This window comes from Betta splendens, chromosome 11 (assembly GCF_900634795.4).
Source record: "Betta splendens chromosome 11, fBetSpl5.4, whole genome shotgun sequence".
NCBI classification, from domain to species: Eukaryota; Metazoa; Chordata; class Actinopteri; order Anabantiformes; family Osphronemidae; genus Betta; species Betta splendens.
In genome coordinates this window covers 14,505,279-14,521,383 of record NC_040891.2, presented here as the reverse complement: position 1 = coordinate 14,521,383, position 16,105 = coordinate 14,505,279, and the positions used below count along the sequence as shown (strand labels likewise).

Here is a 16,105-nt window from a genome sequence, read left to right as displayed (position 1 = left end):
CGAGCGCTGAACTCGGCCGCGCTTTCATCTCGTCTGATGGTGAAGCTCCCGGTGACGAACGCCGCCTGTCAGTCACCGCCGCCGCAGCGCGACGCGTGCGAGTATCGGTCGCCATCACTCAACTTGTTTTGAGCCGGAACCAGAGAAGCGCTCCCTCCTCCAGCACGCGACCCGCCATTTATTGAAAAATGAACACGCCGGCGCTAATGGGCCTTCGTAGGAACATTGTTCTTTATAGCCTATGGAGCATAATAGATTCTTAAGCACTTGATTAACAGGACGCCAGCCACCAAAGACCTTTCACGACAGGCCATTATTCAGCCATCTCTCACTCAGGCAGCTGATGAATGGCACTAATGCTTAAAATATCAATGGGACAATAAATATAAATAACACTTTGGCCCCGTGTTGCGTTCCGCCGCCAGTCGCTAAGTTTGCACAGAGAGAAAAGTAGGACAGGGAAAGTTGGATTCATCATCCTGAACGCCTGCTGACGCTTCAGCTGGATGTCACCAGAGCCGGCCCCTAATTTAGACCTCACATCCTGTCCCCGGAGTCCCGCCTCCGTCCCCAGCCGTCTGTCTACCCCCCCCCCTCCCTGAACCCTCCGCCTCCTGCCAGTTGCTCCTCTCGCACCTCCTTCCTCAGAATCAATTTGTAGAAATCACAGGTTCGCAGCTCACTCGCTCGCGCGCCGCGCGCCGCTTCTGTTAGCGTTGTTCATAGTCGCCAGCGCCGCGCAGATCATGATTTAATGTCCAACGTGATTTCACAGGAGGGAAAGGAAATGTCATTCCCTCGCTGGCGCGGCGCTCCGCGCGGCGCTGCTTCCAGCCAAGCTCAGATTGTTTGATTGGCGTTGACTGCTGTGTTTGCCAGGAGAGCTGGCAGCGCCGCGCTGCTATTAGCATAAAGCAGGAAGCGCGTCGGCCCCCTGCTGCTCCTTAAAGGAGCCAGCGTGGGTCCGGCGCTCTCGGGCCGGGCAGCGGTGGACCTGCTCCTGCTCCTCCTTCCTGCTCCTTGTGGCCCAGCGTGAACGCACTCGCTCAGATACTGGGCCGGGCCTGGTTCTTCTCTCCTGCTCCTGCAGAGAATCCTCTCAGACGCTGGCATGGGCCGAACCTTAACCTTAACGCGCTGCTGATCTGTGAGCGGAGCCGGCGCTCGGACAGCGGGGGGGCGGGTGAGCGATGGGAGGACGAGCAGGAGGAGAGAGAGGGGGGCGTGGAGGCAGATGGCGAGCGGCTCCAGGGAGCGCCGGCGCTGTGGCACTTTCCAGGCGCGACTTTGCGCTGACCCGCTTCCTGTGTGTCCCGTGTTGTGTGTCTGTCTGACTGTGGCGCCGCTCTCACCTTCACACGGCGCCCGACGCTGCTGTTTGCTAACACGCTGAACCCGCCTCCCGCTCTGGTTTCGCTCCTCGGCTGAAACGGGAGCGCGGCTCACACCCACAGAGGACGTATCGGGTAGAGGCCGCTCAGCTGCCAGAGGCTGGACGTGTGTGTAGAGCAGAACGAGCTGCTGGGAGCGAATGAATGAGTCCCACTCAGCCTGATCCCAGCCATGACTGACAGCACCCTCACCGAGGGATTACACTGAGGAGAACATTACTGCACACTTGTAAGAGGATTGTACACACGTAGAAGACGACACTGCTATTATCACCACAGCACACTTAAAAACAAGAAGAGCAGCAACACCTCCTCACAGCTGAGCTGACTTCCTCACAATCAGCCACCAACTCCTGCCTTTTTCTATTTTTTCACCCATTTTTCCATCCCTCCTTCCAACCCCTCCATCCCTCTGCAGAAGCCCTGGAGGATCCGTCCAGTGCGGGCGTGGTGGCGGGCGCCGTCATCGGCTCCCTCCTGGCGCTGCTCTTGGTCGTCGGCCTCGTAACCGTCCTGCTGACGCGCGGCCGCCGGCAGCAGCGGCGCGGCTTCCCCAGCAGCGGGGACTCCATGGCAACGGGAAGCGGGGGCAGCAATGGAGGAGACTATGGCAACAAGGCCCGGCTGCTGTTCAGCGGCGCCGGGAGCAACGGCAGCAAGAACGGCACCGGCGCCAACAACAACGGGCCCATCTACACGTACCGGGAGGGGTGCGATGCCACCGGGACGCTGACGGAGACGGCCAACGACTACCACCACCACCACCTGCACCACGCCTCCGGAGGAAACACGCCCTCGTCCCACGACATCCTCCTCAGCGGAGACGTGGGCGACGCCGAGAGGAGGAAGTTTGACCTGGACGACAGCATGGAGGACGAAGAGGAGCGCTACGACGGCTTCGGCGGCGTGGGAGGGGGCGGGAACATGCTGCCCCCGGCCTATCAGGTCCGCAGAGGCCACGGCAACGAAGAGGAGATGGACGTGTACCTGGACGACGACATGGAGTCGCAGAGAGATGGTTCTGTCATTTCCCGGACTGCAATTTATGTTTGAGTGGTTAGGAAAGGAAAGGAGGAAAGGAAAGGAAAAGAGGGAAGGAGGGAAAGGAAAGCGTGGATACGCTGTGTGTTGGGGGGGGTCTACGCCAGCCCCACCAATGACTTAACATTGCCTCCATCAGATAAACACCTGCTTAACATTCAACCCGCTCGAACAGATGCCACCTTCTGCGCTCGACGATGAGGTTTTATAATGAGGGGCTTTTAAAAAAAAGAGTCTAAAGGAAACAGGAAGTTGTTGTATAGAAGTGACATCTGTGACTGTGTGTAACTGTATCATGGAGACTTGGCAAGTTTATTCAGTGTCAGCGAAATCTGAGAAAAGAGAAGCCGAAGCGTGACGCGGCGCCGCCCGGCGCCGTGTCCTCGTTTCTCCAGCTTTGCGCGTTTGTGATCGTGTGCTGAGTGACTGCAGTGTTCGTGTTTTCTACCGCACCAGGAAGCCACGCTGGAGCCGCCCCGCCCACATCCTCCCAGTTTCAAAATAAAAGCAGGAGCTCGGTGCCGCCGCTGACTCCGCCCCCGTCTTTGTGGAGCGACCCGGTTCTTCTCGCCCCCTCCCTGCGACACCACCTGCTTTTGTGATGGTGCCGCTGAAGCAGGGCCACGGAACTGCGTTACATAACAGACTTACCAGTGTGCTAATGTGTGGCTGGCTGTGGTGTTAATGGTGTGCAGCATCTATATACTGGGCGCAGTTGTTGTTACCGCTGTCGTGGACGTCGTGTTGTTGTCGTTGCTGTTGTGTAATGGTGTTGATCTCGCTTGGGAACAGACGCACCAGGAGCCTCCAGAGTCACACGGTTCCAAATTGGGTCTGTAATGACTCATTAAATGGGTAAAACTTTTCTCTGTCTCCAACTCCCTCCTTCCTCCTCCTGCTCCTTCTCTGTACTTCCCCGCACACATTACATCTATTTCTCCTTCTTTATTTACATAATGGGCGGCTTACGAGTGCCGCAGTGATGTGTGCAGGGAGAAGGGGATAACTCGTATTTATATTCCTATCTGGGTCGCATTCAGCGAGGCAAATATTCCCCGGCTTTGTGGGAGGCTGCTGTATTTCATGTATTCATTTTCCATGACCCGCAGAATGTTCTTAGGCTATGAACGGGATTATTCCATGTTCTGTGTTCTGATTGGATGGAGAGACACGGTCTGAGACACATTTGAAGAGATGTGAGCGCAAGCTACTGTAAATGAGATCCCAGACTCACAATCTCTGCTTTTTATTGTCAAAGTGTATGAAAACCAGGAGTGAGACTGTGATTAATAAGGTAACGTCACAAATTGCATTTTTAACCAGTTGGTGGAAGAATCTGTGTTTCTGGAGCACATTTGCCTTATTGAGTCTAGTTTTTACTCACAGCACGGGTGGAGTTTTCCTCATGAGCTGAATTATCATTATTAAAGGTTTGGGATGTGCAGGGACAGAACAGGAGCAGAACCGTAGAACTAAAAAAGGATCATTTTCCACCTTAAACGTTCTGAGGAAGGAGGTGATGATGAGGGAACCTCAGGAATGCGATGGTCTTGAACCCAGGAAAGGTCAATGAGCCTCACGTGATGCATCCGGAATGTTGTGCTAATTATTCTGTGTCGCCCAAAGTGAACACGAACATTCTGAAATTCTGTGGGTCAAACGTGAAACTGGAGCCAGATGGTTGGTTTGTTGTAGCTCTGCTGTTTCCCCACTTCGTCCTCACAGGTCCATTGTTGTTGGTTGTTGTGGAACATTATACACTGTGGAGTCTGTTTCTCTGTAAAAAAGCTCTATTTGCTATGTTACAGTGCATTTCAGTGGAAGCACTTCATCACAACTCTGTGTTTATTGACGAGTTGCCAATGAGACGCAGCCGCTCGCTAAGTTCTGCTGCCACCCTCGTCTCATATTGTTGGACTTTTTTTTATTTCATCACTGCCGCACAGCTCGGATTCAAGTACTGAAGTTTGCTTCCAGCTCCGCGGGGTGCGTGCATGCTGCAAGATCTAGACGCTTGTCTCTGGAGGACGGTGTTCATAAAGACAGCAGCGTCCCAAATGGGCCTCACGCTCAGAACCCGCATTTTAAAGATGCTTTTTATGATTTTACCATATGGAAAAAATATTTTCTCATCATATTTGAAATGTAACTGTTGAAATGGTGATGAATGTTCATGATTTTCAAAATAAAAGGCTGGCTTTTTGGAGGGAGTCGGTCTCGTGCCTCTGCAGCTGCTTCGGCCGTCGTTCGTCCGCATCAGCACATCCCGTCTCCAGAGGCTCCTCCCGGCGCTGCAGCGCTAAACATTCGACTGTGATCACAACTTTGGTGCTTAATTAGTCCCAGATTCTCGCGGTGTTCGTGTACTCGAGAAGACTCATCAGTCTGAAGGGTTTTTTTTTGTTCAACCCGTTTCCAATAAAAAAGGAAAGTCTGAAACAATCTCTGTGGAAAAACTGGTAATTAATTAAGCAGAGCTGGGTTATCATCTATAAATAGTGTGGAGCTGACTCTGCTGGAGGAAGTGTTAAAGCTGCAATGACTAAGATTTAACACCTTTTCTAGAAAACTAATGTAAATGTGAAGCCGCTAGTTAGCATGGTACACTCTAGCTAGCGTGTAGCAGGCTAACTAGCGCGTACCAGGCTAACGGCGTAACAAAGAGAAGACGCTGTGAGGAGGCTGCAGAGCCCGTGACCTTTGACCTTGGGTGGACTGGGCTCACGCTTTACAGACTGTCTCCAGTTGTGGCCTCTGATCATGATTCCACCAGCTTTTGCAGCCACAGTATTAATGCATGCTTCCTCTTTAGATTTTTATGCCCAATTCAAACAAGGTCAAAGAATTCGGTGCCTTCATTTGTTGAATCAACCTCTTCAAACAACCCAGTAGTCTGTAATGTAGATAAAAGCTCCTCTGATGAAGTGAGAAGACGATCTGTAAATAGAATAAGTAAAAAATGACGGATAAAATGCTGCTATTGTTCTACGTATGTGACACATCTTAACTGTAAAGACTTGATATAAGCAGGAAACTTGAGAAGTTCAAGATAATGACTCTTTAAAGCTGCTATCGCTTTTTAATAGAGTTTACATCTAAAACTCTCAAGGTTAAAACAAATAGTTCCTATGAATGATGCTTGACAAGATTATTTCTCTTCAATGAGAATAAAAAGTAGATTTAATCATAATGAATATAATTACCATCTTGAATCTCCTGACTGTAGCGACTGCAGGTCGTCTGATGTGAGGGACATGACGGTCCGATGGCTGGTCCCACCGCTCCCGGCCCGGCGGGGGGGCTGCTCTGGGAGGCTCAGATCCTAATCGGGACCCTGTAAAGTCTTGTCCTTGCTGCCAAGCAGCGGAGGCGGTAACAGGTCACTTGGCTCCGTCAGAGGGAAAGAGAGTGGAACCGAGGGTGGGGAGGACGGGAGCTGGCTGCTGCGTCTGGGGAATAGCAAACAGGCCGAGAGAAAGGCATCAGAGTGGAGGCGGTTAAAAGAGAATAGAGGCAGAGCACAAAGTGAAACCTGGGCCCCTGTGGAGGGGATGAGAAGACATCACCGTTTTTTTTCTGTAAACCATGTGAGATGGAGGGTGTTTGAAACGCTGTCAATTATTCACCACGCGCCTGAAGTTGGAGATGGACAGATTTGCTCCTCGCGGAGGCAATTGGTTGGAGTGTGAAGGCGACAGAGTGGGGTCTCCAGCTGCGACAGTGAAGGCATCACGGAGGAGGTCCGAGGCGTTCGAGGAGCCTCGTCTGAGTCTGGCCTGTGGCCGTCAACACAAACAGGAGCTGTCCTCGGCGACAGATCTTAATTGTAAAGGAATGTTCTCCGGGCTCCAGGGACCTCGGTGCAGAGGCGGAATTGTATATATATTCTCCTTTTTCACATTCTCTCGCTCTTTGCTGGAGCGTTAGCGCCCAGTACAAGCTGTTCGCGCAATGTTTAATTCAGCAGAAGGCATGAAAGTGTTCCGCATTATCTCCCGGCTTCTTCTGAAGGAGGAGGAAGGCGAGATAGAAGTGGAGGAGGAGGCCTATTACTCATTATAGGCTCAGTTCTTGTGGTTAATCCAGTGAAAGCCGGGGCCAACTGAGACCCCAGGAGATGAGGATGGAGCTGCCTCCTAACAACGGTGCTTAGAAGAGGTCTCCTTGTTCTCTGTAACCAATTTAGCGAACGCAGAGCTCAGGATGGATTCTATACTTAGACCACTCATTCATCACAGCTTTTCTGTGTTTGGGTTTCAGGTTTAGAGGATATATGTTAAATTCCAAAGTCTGCTTTTCGTGTTGCCTCCATCTTTACTTATCTCCTGGACGCGTTCGGAGCATTTCCCCCGCGTCAGCGCTACTTTTCTGCCTCCTCTGATTTTCATGCACAGCCGAGCACAGTGCGTCGCTGCAGTCGCGTCCTCTGCATCAGATACAGTCATTTAAGGCATGATGTGAACAGCATCCTCATCCTCTGGGACCTGCACACGCAAACGGACCTCTGGTCTCCGCTGATCCTCCTGCTGTGGCCCTAGTCCAGCCAGGACCCGGTCCAGCCAGGACCCGGTCCTGCCGTGAGCCCGCTCCAGCCAGGACCCACTCCAGCCAGGACCCGCTCCAGCCAGGACCCGGTCCTTGTCAGACCCCCCTCCCCCGGTTCCCCTCGTTTCCACCGCCGTCCTCTCATCGGGCCTCGTGTTCACTGAGCCCTTCGGGGCGAGTGCTGCTCTGTGCTCATCCTTTCATGAGAATACAGTCGCCTCCGATCAAGTCATTTCAAACCAAAAATGAAATTTCAATTCACTTAAGAATCCTGGAGCGTGTCTTTGGTGAATGGGATTTAAGGGGCCCTTTTTGAACGTGGCCTCCTCTGACCCCTGGAATCTAGAAATAGCTCAGCCATTAAGTTGATTCCGAGCGCTGCGTCAGCCGATATAATGTTGGCAGCTGGAGATGTTAGACTCTAGTCACTGATGGTGACCTTGACACTGATGCTCACACAAAGGCACTTTCATGGGCCTGTTGTGCTTCTTTTTGGGCAGAGACATTAAGGCCTTCATTTCCTCCCACCCAGGTGACCCCTTTCTCTTTGTACCGCTGGATCAAAAGGCCCTTTGATCCTTCAAGTATGTGGAGCCAACGGAGGAAACAGCATCTTCTCTGTTTTGTCATCGCTTTGCTGCTTTGAGAGGAGCATTGCTGTTAACCTGCGCTGAACCCAGACGTGATTGTAGACCTCGGCTTAATCTGGGATGTGAAACACTGAAGGACAGGAGCTCAGGAGCTCAGGGAGCCCATGGAGCTCAGGGTGGTCGTGTCCTCAGCTTGTGTCTGACAGGAAGAAATGACCATGTCCGTGTCCATACACTGGGTTTCTACTTGATGCTGTGGCTCTCAGTCTTGTCTCAACATCATTAAGATCTGCTTTTTGTTTGTTAAACTCGTAAAATCTGACACCTTCAGTCAGAGATGAAGATATTAGCATAACACTGTAAAAGCACAGACTCCTCCAAACTTTTCGAGCCCTCAGAGTCAAATAGGCTTTCTATAAATAAAATATTTTGACCACCAGGATTCTCTTCAGTTTAAAATCCTTGAAAATATCTGAATTAGAAAAATATTCACTAAGACTTTTTAGAATTCAGTAAACGTGGCCTTGACAACATTTGATTTCTGCAAACAAGCCCTCGATCTGTCGAAGGATGAGCTCCAACCTGAAAAAGACCGTCTCTGCAGTAAAGGTTTAAAACTCCTCAACTCCTGCTATTTGTGGTTTTGTGAAAGGAAGGTTTCAGGTCCATTACAGCAAAATCCGCTTGTTGACGAAACCTAAACGAAACCAACCGTCACACGATCATCTCAGACGTCAGTCACGATCCTGTTTTTATTCCAAGCAGATGAAACCATCAGTTGTAATAATTCCCTTTTAATCCGTGACTTTTTCCCACAGATTTTTAATCATTTCTCCACTTTACGCTGCGTCTGACTCATTTCAGGGAACTTTGAGTTTGTTAAAGCGCGGCCGCCGTTGCCCTCGGGGGGATTCTTCTACCTTTCGTCTGTTCCAGCCTTTGTGCCTGAAAAGATTACAGCGCTTACCAAAACAGATGTTTTCCACGGTGCAGAGCTCTGCTGTGTTGGACGGGAGCCCAGCTTCATCGGTGCTGCTCGGGTTGAGAGAGAACCACAGAATGATAACAAACAGAACCAGCATCAAATCTGACAAACGGGCTTTTTACTCCTTTACCAGAATAAACGCTTGCTTTTCTATCGATTGGAAGATTAGGACCAAGGATTAATTCCCAACATGCAGCCACCGGAGGATGCGTGCGTACACATCACTTGATGCTGCTGTGTATCAAGCAAGAAAATCATTTAAGTTCAAGGCTTTAGAAATCAATTAACTCGTCAGTGTCTAATCTGAATCCTCCGCTGTTTCTTTAAAGGCGAGGCACGGGTTTCGTTCCGAGCTGGAACTCCCAAAGTGCTCTGTGACACTTCATTCCTCGCAAAGGCAGATAAACCGTGATGCGAATCTGGAAGGTGTCACATTTAGTCCGCGCTGTTTTTGCCTTATCACAACTGTACATATCCCCATCCGTCAGGTCGGCGCCCAGGGTTTTTGGTGCCGCCGTTTCTCTCCTGCGGGAAAAAGTGAGACGGATCGTGCTTCGCTGCTAAATGAGCTGTTTGTGGAGCGACAGCTAATATGTTTTGTGAGTGTGCGCTGGCGATCTTAAGGTCATAAGCTCCGAAGCTCACAGGCAGTCGGGCCTTTAATGCCACCGACAACCTTCAAACTTTACTCGAGCTCAGTTTGGTTTCTGCAAAGTCCTCTTTAAATTCCTGGGTGTCAGAACCGAGCAGAGCTGCAGGAATCCCCCCGTCCTGCACGGAGCAGCTTTCCTACATATTTAACAATTAAAATCAATATTTGAAGATCCAGCCACAGCCTGATATCACCCAGGGGAGCGAGTGCAGGCGTATTAGTGGAAGCTCCGCGCCTGCTGATTTGAAGCTAATTTCTTTATGGACGGTCGGGGACTGTTAACGTGAGTGCACCTGAGCCCGGGTTAGCGTTAGCTCACTGCGCCGGCTGCATGGAAGCGTTTGGCTGGAGGCCCAGTCCGAGCCGAGCCCTTTCCCACCACAGCGCACGGCCTTCTGACAGGAAGCCGCCTGGAAGGTTTCCACGGCTCCGTCAGAACCGCAGAACCGCAGGTCTCGGTATCAGAGTCACAAACAGACGAGCGGGCGCTACGTCCAGCTAGCTTCCACTGTCATACGCGACTGTGAGTCTGCAGCTGTTGATTTGCATCTTTCCCAACGTCTTTTGGGACGTTTTGCAGCAGCAGCTGTCAAAATTTCACTTGTGCGTTGGATTCAGAGTTCGTATCTGCATCTCGGTTCTGCTGAGTTCTGAACACGTTGAGTGCAGAACGGAGCCAGAAACTCCCCCGTCTCCGTCTCGGCGCCCGAAAGCTGCCGTCGCTGCAGGAGTCAGACTGTTTCTCGCTGCCTCGACTTCTCCGCATGCTCCTATCTGTCAAACTCGATCTTCCTCGAGATGCCGTTAAAGATCGGAATCGTGTTGTTACCCTTTCAGGATTTTTGAATTCCGTTGAGATCATTTCTTTTCTGCCTGTGGCCAAAAGATCTGTTCTGAGTTCTGATCTCTCTTCTACTTAAGATGTATTATTTGAGAAATTTCAAAGGCCGACAGAACAAGTTGATCTTAACTTGTCTGCAGGAATTATTGCTGCGTATCTGCAGCGCGGCGGCTTCTTTCATGGAGGCAAAAATAGATGTTTCATGTTCTTCTCACTCGATGGATGTTGAATGAATGCAGGATTGTTTTTCCTTTTGATTTTCAATTTAAGACACTGTATATGCATTTCTTTTAGTTCTGATAAACAAATCAATGGAATTAAAGATTCACGGTCAGAAGTAGCGCGGCAGCTTGAGGCTGTAGCTTCACAGCAGATGCAGTGGTTTTAGTGGAGACTGTGACCTACAGCGTTGAAGGTTAGAAAGGAGGCGTTGGCGTCGTTGGACGAGGTCGGACTTTAAAACGATGGGATCCTGATGTTTTGCTACCGTCGTGGTCGACCTTTCAGTGCATCTATGTCAATGCTTCATATCTTAAACTGTCCTTTCAGCCAGACGAGGCCTCCTGTTTCACCACAGAAGAAGAGGCCTGTGATAAACACAGCACTGGATTAGCGGCATCCAGGCTCAGCCGCCACAGCCCGACTCTCATTTCTTCTGGGCCTGAGGACGAAGGCTCCGGTTCTGCTCAGGAGGGAGGATTTGCAGAAGCGGTGATATTGGGGCTTTTATTGCCTTCGTAGCGGCTCAGACGACGGCGTTCAGGGACAGAGACAGAGATTGCTTCTGTCCGTTGGTCGGCTTCTCATTCCGTTAGCGGCTCCTCTCACCACAGACGCTGAATTGTTTGTGAAGTTTGGCAAAGAAAAAGATTCACTTATGGTGATACTTTGTCAGTCGTGGTGATGAACAGAATCGAAACCAAGTGGTGTCGGCCATGTTTTCAACAAGGCTTCAGTTTAGTCTTTTGTGGGTGGACGAGTGCCGGCAGCATTGTCCCGTCCAGTGACAGAACAGGGTCAGAACCAGGGTCACAGTAGTTGTTTAAAGGGTAAAAGCTGGAATAAAGCCCGTGTTTCCGTCTGTGTCCTCTGTGGTGGATGAGTCGTTCCATCAGCTCTTCTCTTTTTCATTTGTCTCTAACCAAATTCCAATAATCACCGTTTTCCTCCTGGCCCACTGTGCGTATTCTCATGGAGATCCGTTTCTGACGTTAGCATATTTATCATTTATATCTACACACATTGGGGCACAAATCGAAACTATATTTTATTCATGTAATAATAAATTGTCCACGTAGCGCAGTGATTCCCAGAGTCTCGCTGGTGTGAGATAGAACCTTTAATGACTGCTGAGTCTTTGTCTGCACAATTAGCAGCAGGATCTTTATGCATTCAAGCAGCTCATCGCTTCCTGTAATTGCAACTATTGCACAGCTGATTAAATAATTACAGTCAAAATCACAGGCACTTTGTTCGCTTACAGCAAATGCAGAGAACTGAGCGGTGGAGAAGGTTCTGGGCGGAACCAGACTGACTTCATCCTGTTCATCCCACTGTTTGCATTGACCCATTGACCTCTACAGCGGCTTCACGGCCGATCAAACGCCCGCTGACAAACGCTCCTTAAAGAAGCGCCGAGCGTCAGGACCTCCGTTTCCAGCTCTAACGTTGGTGTTGGAGGACACGTGACCACAAACAGCTCGTCGTCCACCTTGAATTAAGTCCAGATAATAGTTACGTTTACATTACAGCATTCAAACAGTTCTAAATGTCAGGTCTGCAGGGAGGGTTGTCATTAACTAGTTTAATTATTGTAACACAAATGTTACTGCAGCACTTTGACTTAAAATAACTTATTTTAATCTCCTGTAGAAGTCAAATATTGGTAACACACAAACGCAGTCTCGAAGTTAAGTTTGGAAATGAGAAAATATCATTGTGACTTCAAAAGGCTTTTCTCTGCGCGATGTTAATGAACCTCGTCTGTGCTGAGTCAGACAAACAGCCCTCATGGTTCCGTCGCTGACGCTGACGCGGGGTTCTTCTGTTCCACAGAGACGGTTTCTGCCTCCTGGACTCTGTTCCAGTGCAGACAGAAGCTCAGGCTCCAGACTTATCTGCAGACCTGGGTCTTATCTCCTGCAGCAGCAGAAACCGCCTGTCTCTCTGCGCTCACGTTGTTTATGCTTCTATTACTCACTATCTCCTCGCTGTCGACGCATCTTTGACCCCGCTCTCGTTACCATCCTTCGTTTCTCGCTGTGGAGGGAAAGATTTCGTTAAAACGCAATTCTGAAACAGCAGCAAAACAGCAGCAAAGTGAAAGTCACTAAAAATAACAATGGAAATGAAAGTATGTGCGGTTAGTCTGAGGATACGCGACAAATAAATCCTCCTGCAGCTGAGTCACTGTTATTTAGCTGCTGCTCGGAGAAATGAAGACGTCTCCGGCACCATGAAAACCTCATGAGTCATGCTAAAATATTGATGTGCAGAGACGGATCTGCTGGAAGCGTGGACTAATAGACGGCAGGTAGCAACACATCCGCTGTGTGAAGACGCCTCACGCCGACAGACAGGAACGCAACCCGTCTGTCAGAACGCCAGCTCGTCATTTACCTGCTGCTGTAACATCTACATCTGCTTGTGTGTAAATGTCAATTACCCACAATGCACTGCGGAGCCAATAACTCAGTTTCCTCAAACAAACTTTATTTTGGGATTTGTACATTTGACACTGACATTTAGGCAAATGGGAACAAATCTAATGATCAGGTCTCTCCTGACTGGAGCTCGGCTGTTGAACAGTGATGGGAGGAATTATAGAAAGAATCCAGCAGGATGAGGGCTCCTAAATGAGCGCTTCTATGACCTTATTACCAGTACTTGGCTCTTTCTGTACTCGAGTGTCCCGACGTCTGAGCTGCAGCTGCTGCTGCTTAATTCACGGCTCCTGTTTGTTGGTGTTTTTCCAGATAACGGCGTCTTATCCTCAAAACGACACGTGGCATTAGCTGCCTCTGCAGCGGCGGCTCCCGTTGGCGGACGGGCTTCGACCCGGCGTGTTCTTTGTACGGATGCATTAAGCGTCTTATTGGGGCTGAGCTATGAGACGCTCCTTATCATCACAGGTTCTCACCTCAAAGCCCAGCTTCCACCGCAATCTGCATGAAAGCTGCCTCTCCTGCGCGTCCTCACTCGCCCGCCCGCCCGCCTCCCCCTCTCCCCCCTCATTACTCTCTCTCTCCTTATCGTTCTAACTTGTTATCTCCGCTCCCACCCGGCACCTCCTCTCTCACATTAACAAGAACAACATGCCTGAGCTGCCGCTCCTTCGTCTGCTCCCGCTTTTCATCCCTCGCTTCCTCCCTCCATCTGTTCCACACATGAAAGCGGGCTCTGCTCTCTGTCTGCTGGGGTTTAAACATCCTTTTTGATTTCTGTTCAAGGCACAAATTATTCCGAGGAAACAGTCGCGCAGCTGTTATCTCCAGCAAGATTGCATTGGAAGAAAAGTGCGAACGTGTCCATCAACTGGACGAGCGACTCAGTAAACGGTGTTTACTGTGCTTTTATTCGATAAGACCAAAGGAGGCAGTCGCGTCTGTTAACAGGAACGTCCGTCTGCGGCCGAGCTCTTTGAATGAAACTAACTACAGCACTAAGGGTCGAACTCTAACAACAAGCAGCACTTTGCTCTTTTATTAAGGTCTGTTCAGTTGAGCCTTTCTGATGCATGATCATCACCTGTTCCTCAGTTCAAGGTTGAAGACGTTCAGTGTTTCTGATCTGAAACGTGAGGGCACTAATTTGAACTTGGGTTCAGAGACATTAATACTTAACACAGAGTGTGGTGGCGTCAGAGGAGGCGCTGAACCTCATTAGGCGGCGCAGATGACGACTGCTGCTGCAACCTGTAGTCAGTGAGTGAGTGAGTGCGCTGGTGTCACTGAACGCAGCATCACGCAACAGGCTGCCAACATGAGGCAACGCAGGAGCGCACGTCTCGTCCCTCCTCATTTACAGAACCTCGTCCGGGTTCCGTCTGCGCTGGACGTGAAACCTGCTGACGCTGCAGAACGAGGCCGTGGAACCAGCAGCACTGGAAGCTGCCTGTGACTGAGGATGAGGTGAGACCAGGTCTGAGTCACAGCTCTGCTTCCGCCGCTACTGGAAAGAGTCACGCACTAAATGTTATTTCACTGTGACAGAACAAAGCAGCACGTTCGTTTGATGGTTGTTGATGCAAGTTTGCAGCAGAATGACAAGTGTGAGTTGTGTTTGACATAAATGATTTAAATATATATATTCAGTGGGTGGATGTCTCCAAACTGCAGCTGAACTAGTCTTTTACTTGGAGCAGTGGGATGTAATTGTCTCCTTCTTCTTATTTCTCATAATTTCATACCTACGCTTTGCCTCCCATCTTATTTTTCTATTTGACTTTATTAAAGCGGGACGGATTTCTAAAGAAATTGGTTCTGAGTCTCTGGTACAGGCTTTGATGGCGCTGATGCGACGGTAAACAATAGGAAATTGGGGTTTTAAAATAAGACAGCAGGCGATTTGATGCACAGTGGGATCTGATGGCGTCGTTTCAGAGGAGGCACAACAAACAAACCTGCAGAGAGCGATCACCTCCTGGGGAGTCCTCGCGCCCGTGACCCCGGAGGCGCCTTGATTCCAAAGGATGTTAATCCTAAAATCCAGTTTTGCCGCTTTATTTCCATCGGAGGAGCTTTAAAGTTGGAGAACTCACCGCATCCAGCTTTAACTCTTCCACCGCCTCGTCCAGATCCCTCGCGTGTCGTTGGACGCGATTACAAAAGCTTGGTTTGTGTTTTATCTGCAGAGCAGATGGTCTAATAGTCTGCGGTTTATGGAGATCCAGCTCAGATTGGATCAAGCAGACTGGAGTTTACACGTGCACAGTTGCTGTAGAATGGAGCGTCGCTGTGTAAAGGTCCTGCACAGAGAGGAACGCGTGTGTGAGCAGCTCCACGTTAACCCATTCGTGCCCATGGGCGCGTGATGCTGCTCATGGTGCATAAAAACCCTGATATGAGCATTCCCAGCTACTGTCCGTCACGTTAAAGACTTGCCTGGCGCTGACCTAACACACGCTTCTCTGCCGCACCGTCGCCCTGAACTCGGCTCCATAACAAGCTGATCCGAAAATCCCACACAGCTGCACTTCTTGCATGTTTTTACATAAATTCCTCTCTCCTCTGTTCACTCCACTGTGTCTGCTTCACGACCCTTCGGCTGCAGACTCTCTCTGAAATCCCATAAAAATGAGAAAGTGTGCATGAATGAGGAATAATGAGCGCGGCTTACCTTTCTGTGTACACATCTTTGATCCATCGCGAGCATCCGGGAAGGTCTAATCCTCTAATCTGTTCCATTCCTCGCTGCTGCTGCAGCCAGATATTTCTCATGATCTTCACTTCTTAACCAGGTTATTTTAGCGCTCCCGCTTTTTTCTGGCAGTATTTAAACAATCTACTCCACGTTGCTGCTGCTGTGATTCTGGTCCATCAGCCGCTTCCACGTATAAAAGCTTTTGGGGCTTTTCCAGAACCTACACACACTCGTCAAACACCGGAGGCGGCTGAATCCTCATCCTGCATCCAGCTCCCACTTCACTTCAGTTTTAATCCCTCCATTGTAATCTTGACATGTTTTGTTGGGCGTCACACCTTTTGTCTCCACTTGTCCTTCCAGCTTTGCTAAAATTACAGTATTTCTCAAGGGAAAATCTGTCTTTCATTATTATTTTAGCCACAGCTTCACAAATTTAATTAAATGTATTATATTTCTATTTTCATTCGTTCTTTAGGATCATTTATGTCTAAGATCCTCTGGGAATCATAAACAGATTTAAACTGTCTTTAACAGTTTTGACCCTCTAACCTGAATTAATGAGCCCTTAAGGGTCAGTATCACTTATGCATTAAATGTTTTCATAATAATCACTGATAAATAATATTTTATTCATTCACTGGCCACTGTACATATGCACCATCTGATTCCTTCCTTCCATTCATTTACATTACGTCC

The 16,105-nt window shown here is 49.5% G+C and overlaps 1 protein-coding gene and 1 long non-coding RNA gene across 3 annotated transcripts in view; one reads left to right on the top strand and one right to left on the bottom strand.

The window, feature by feature from the left end:
• pvrl2l (PVR cell adhesion molecule related 2 like) overlaps positions 1 to 4,660 on the top strand; it is a 95,093-nt gene extending 90,433 nt beyond the window's left edge. Inside the window, exon 7 of the mRNA XM_029167800.3 lies at positions 1,810 to 4,660. Coding sequence (XP_029023633.1) covers positions 1,810 to 2,444 — 635 coding nt within the window. The 3' untranslated portion in view covers positions 2,445 to 4,660. The remainder of the gene's footprint in view (positions 1 to 1,809) is intronic.
• Positions 4,661 to 4,811: 151 nt separating this feature from the next.
• LOC129604897 (uncharacterized) lies at positions 4,812 to 14,731 on the bottom strand. 2 transcript variants are annotated; one of them, XR_008696211.1, is made up of 4 exons: positions 13,889 to 14,731; positions 12,246 to 12,304; positions 5,636 to 5,881; positions 4,812 to 5,369 (listed from the first exon to the last, which is right to left on the bottom strand). It is a non-coding gene; the product is annotated as an uncharacterized LOC129604897 (long non-coding RNA). The 2 variants fall into 2 exon arrangements; XR_008696210.1 differs by lacking the exons at positions 4,812 to 5,369; positions 5,636 to 5,881 and having other exon boundaries at positions 11,367 to 12,304.
• Between the last annotated feature and the right edge of the window lie 1,374 nt (positions 14,732 to 16,105).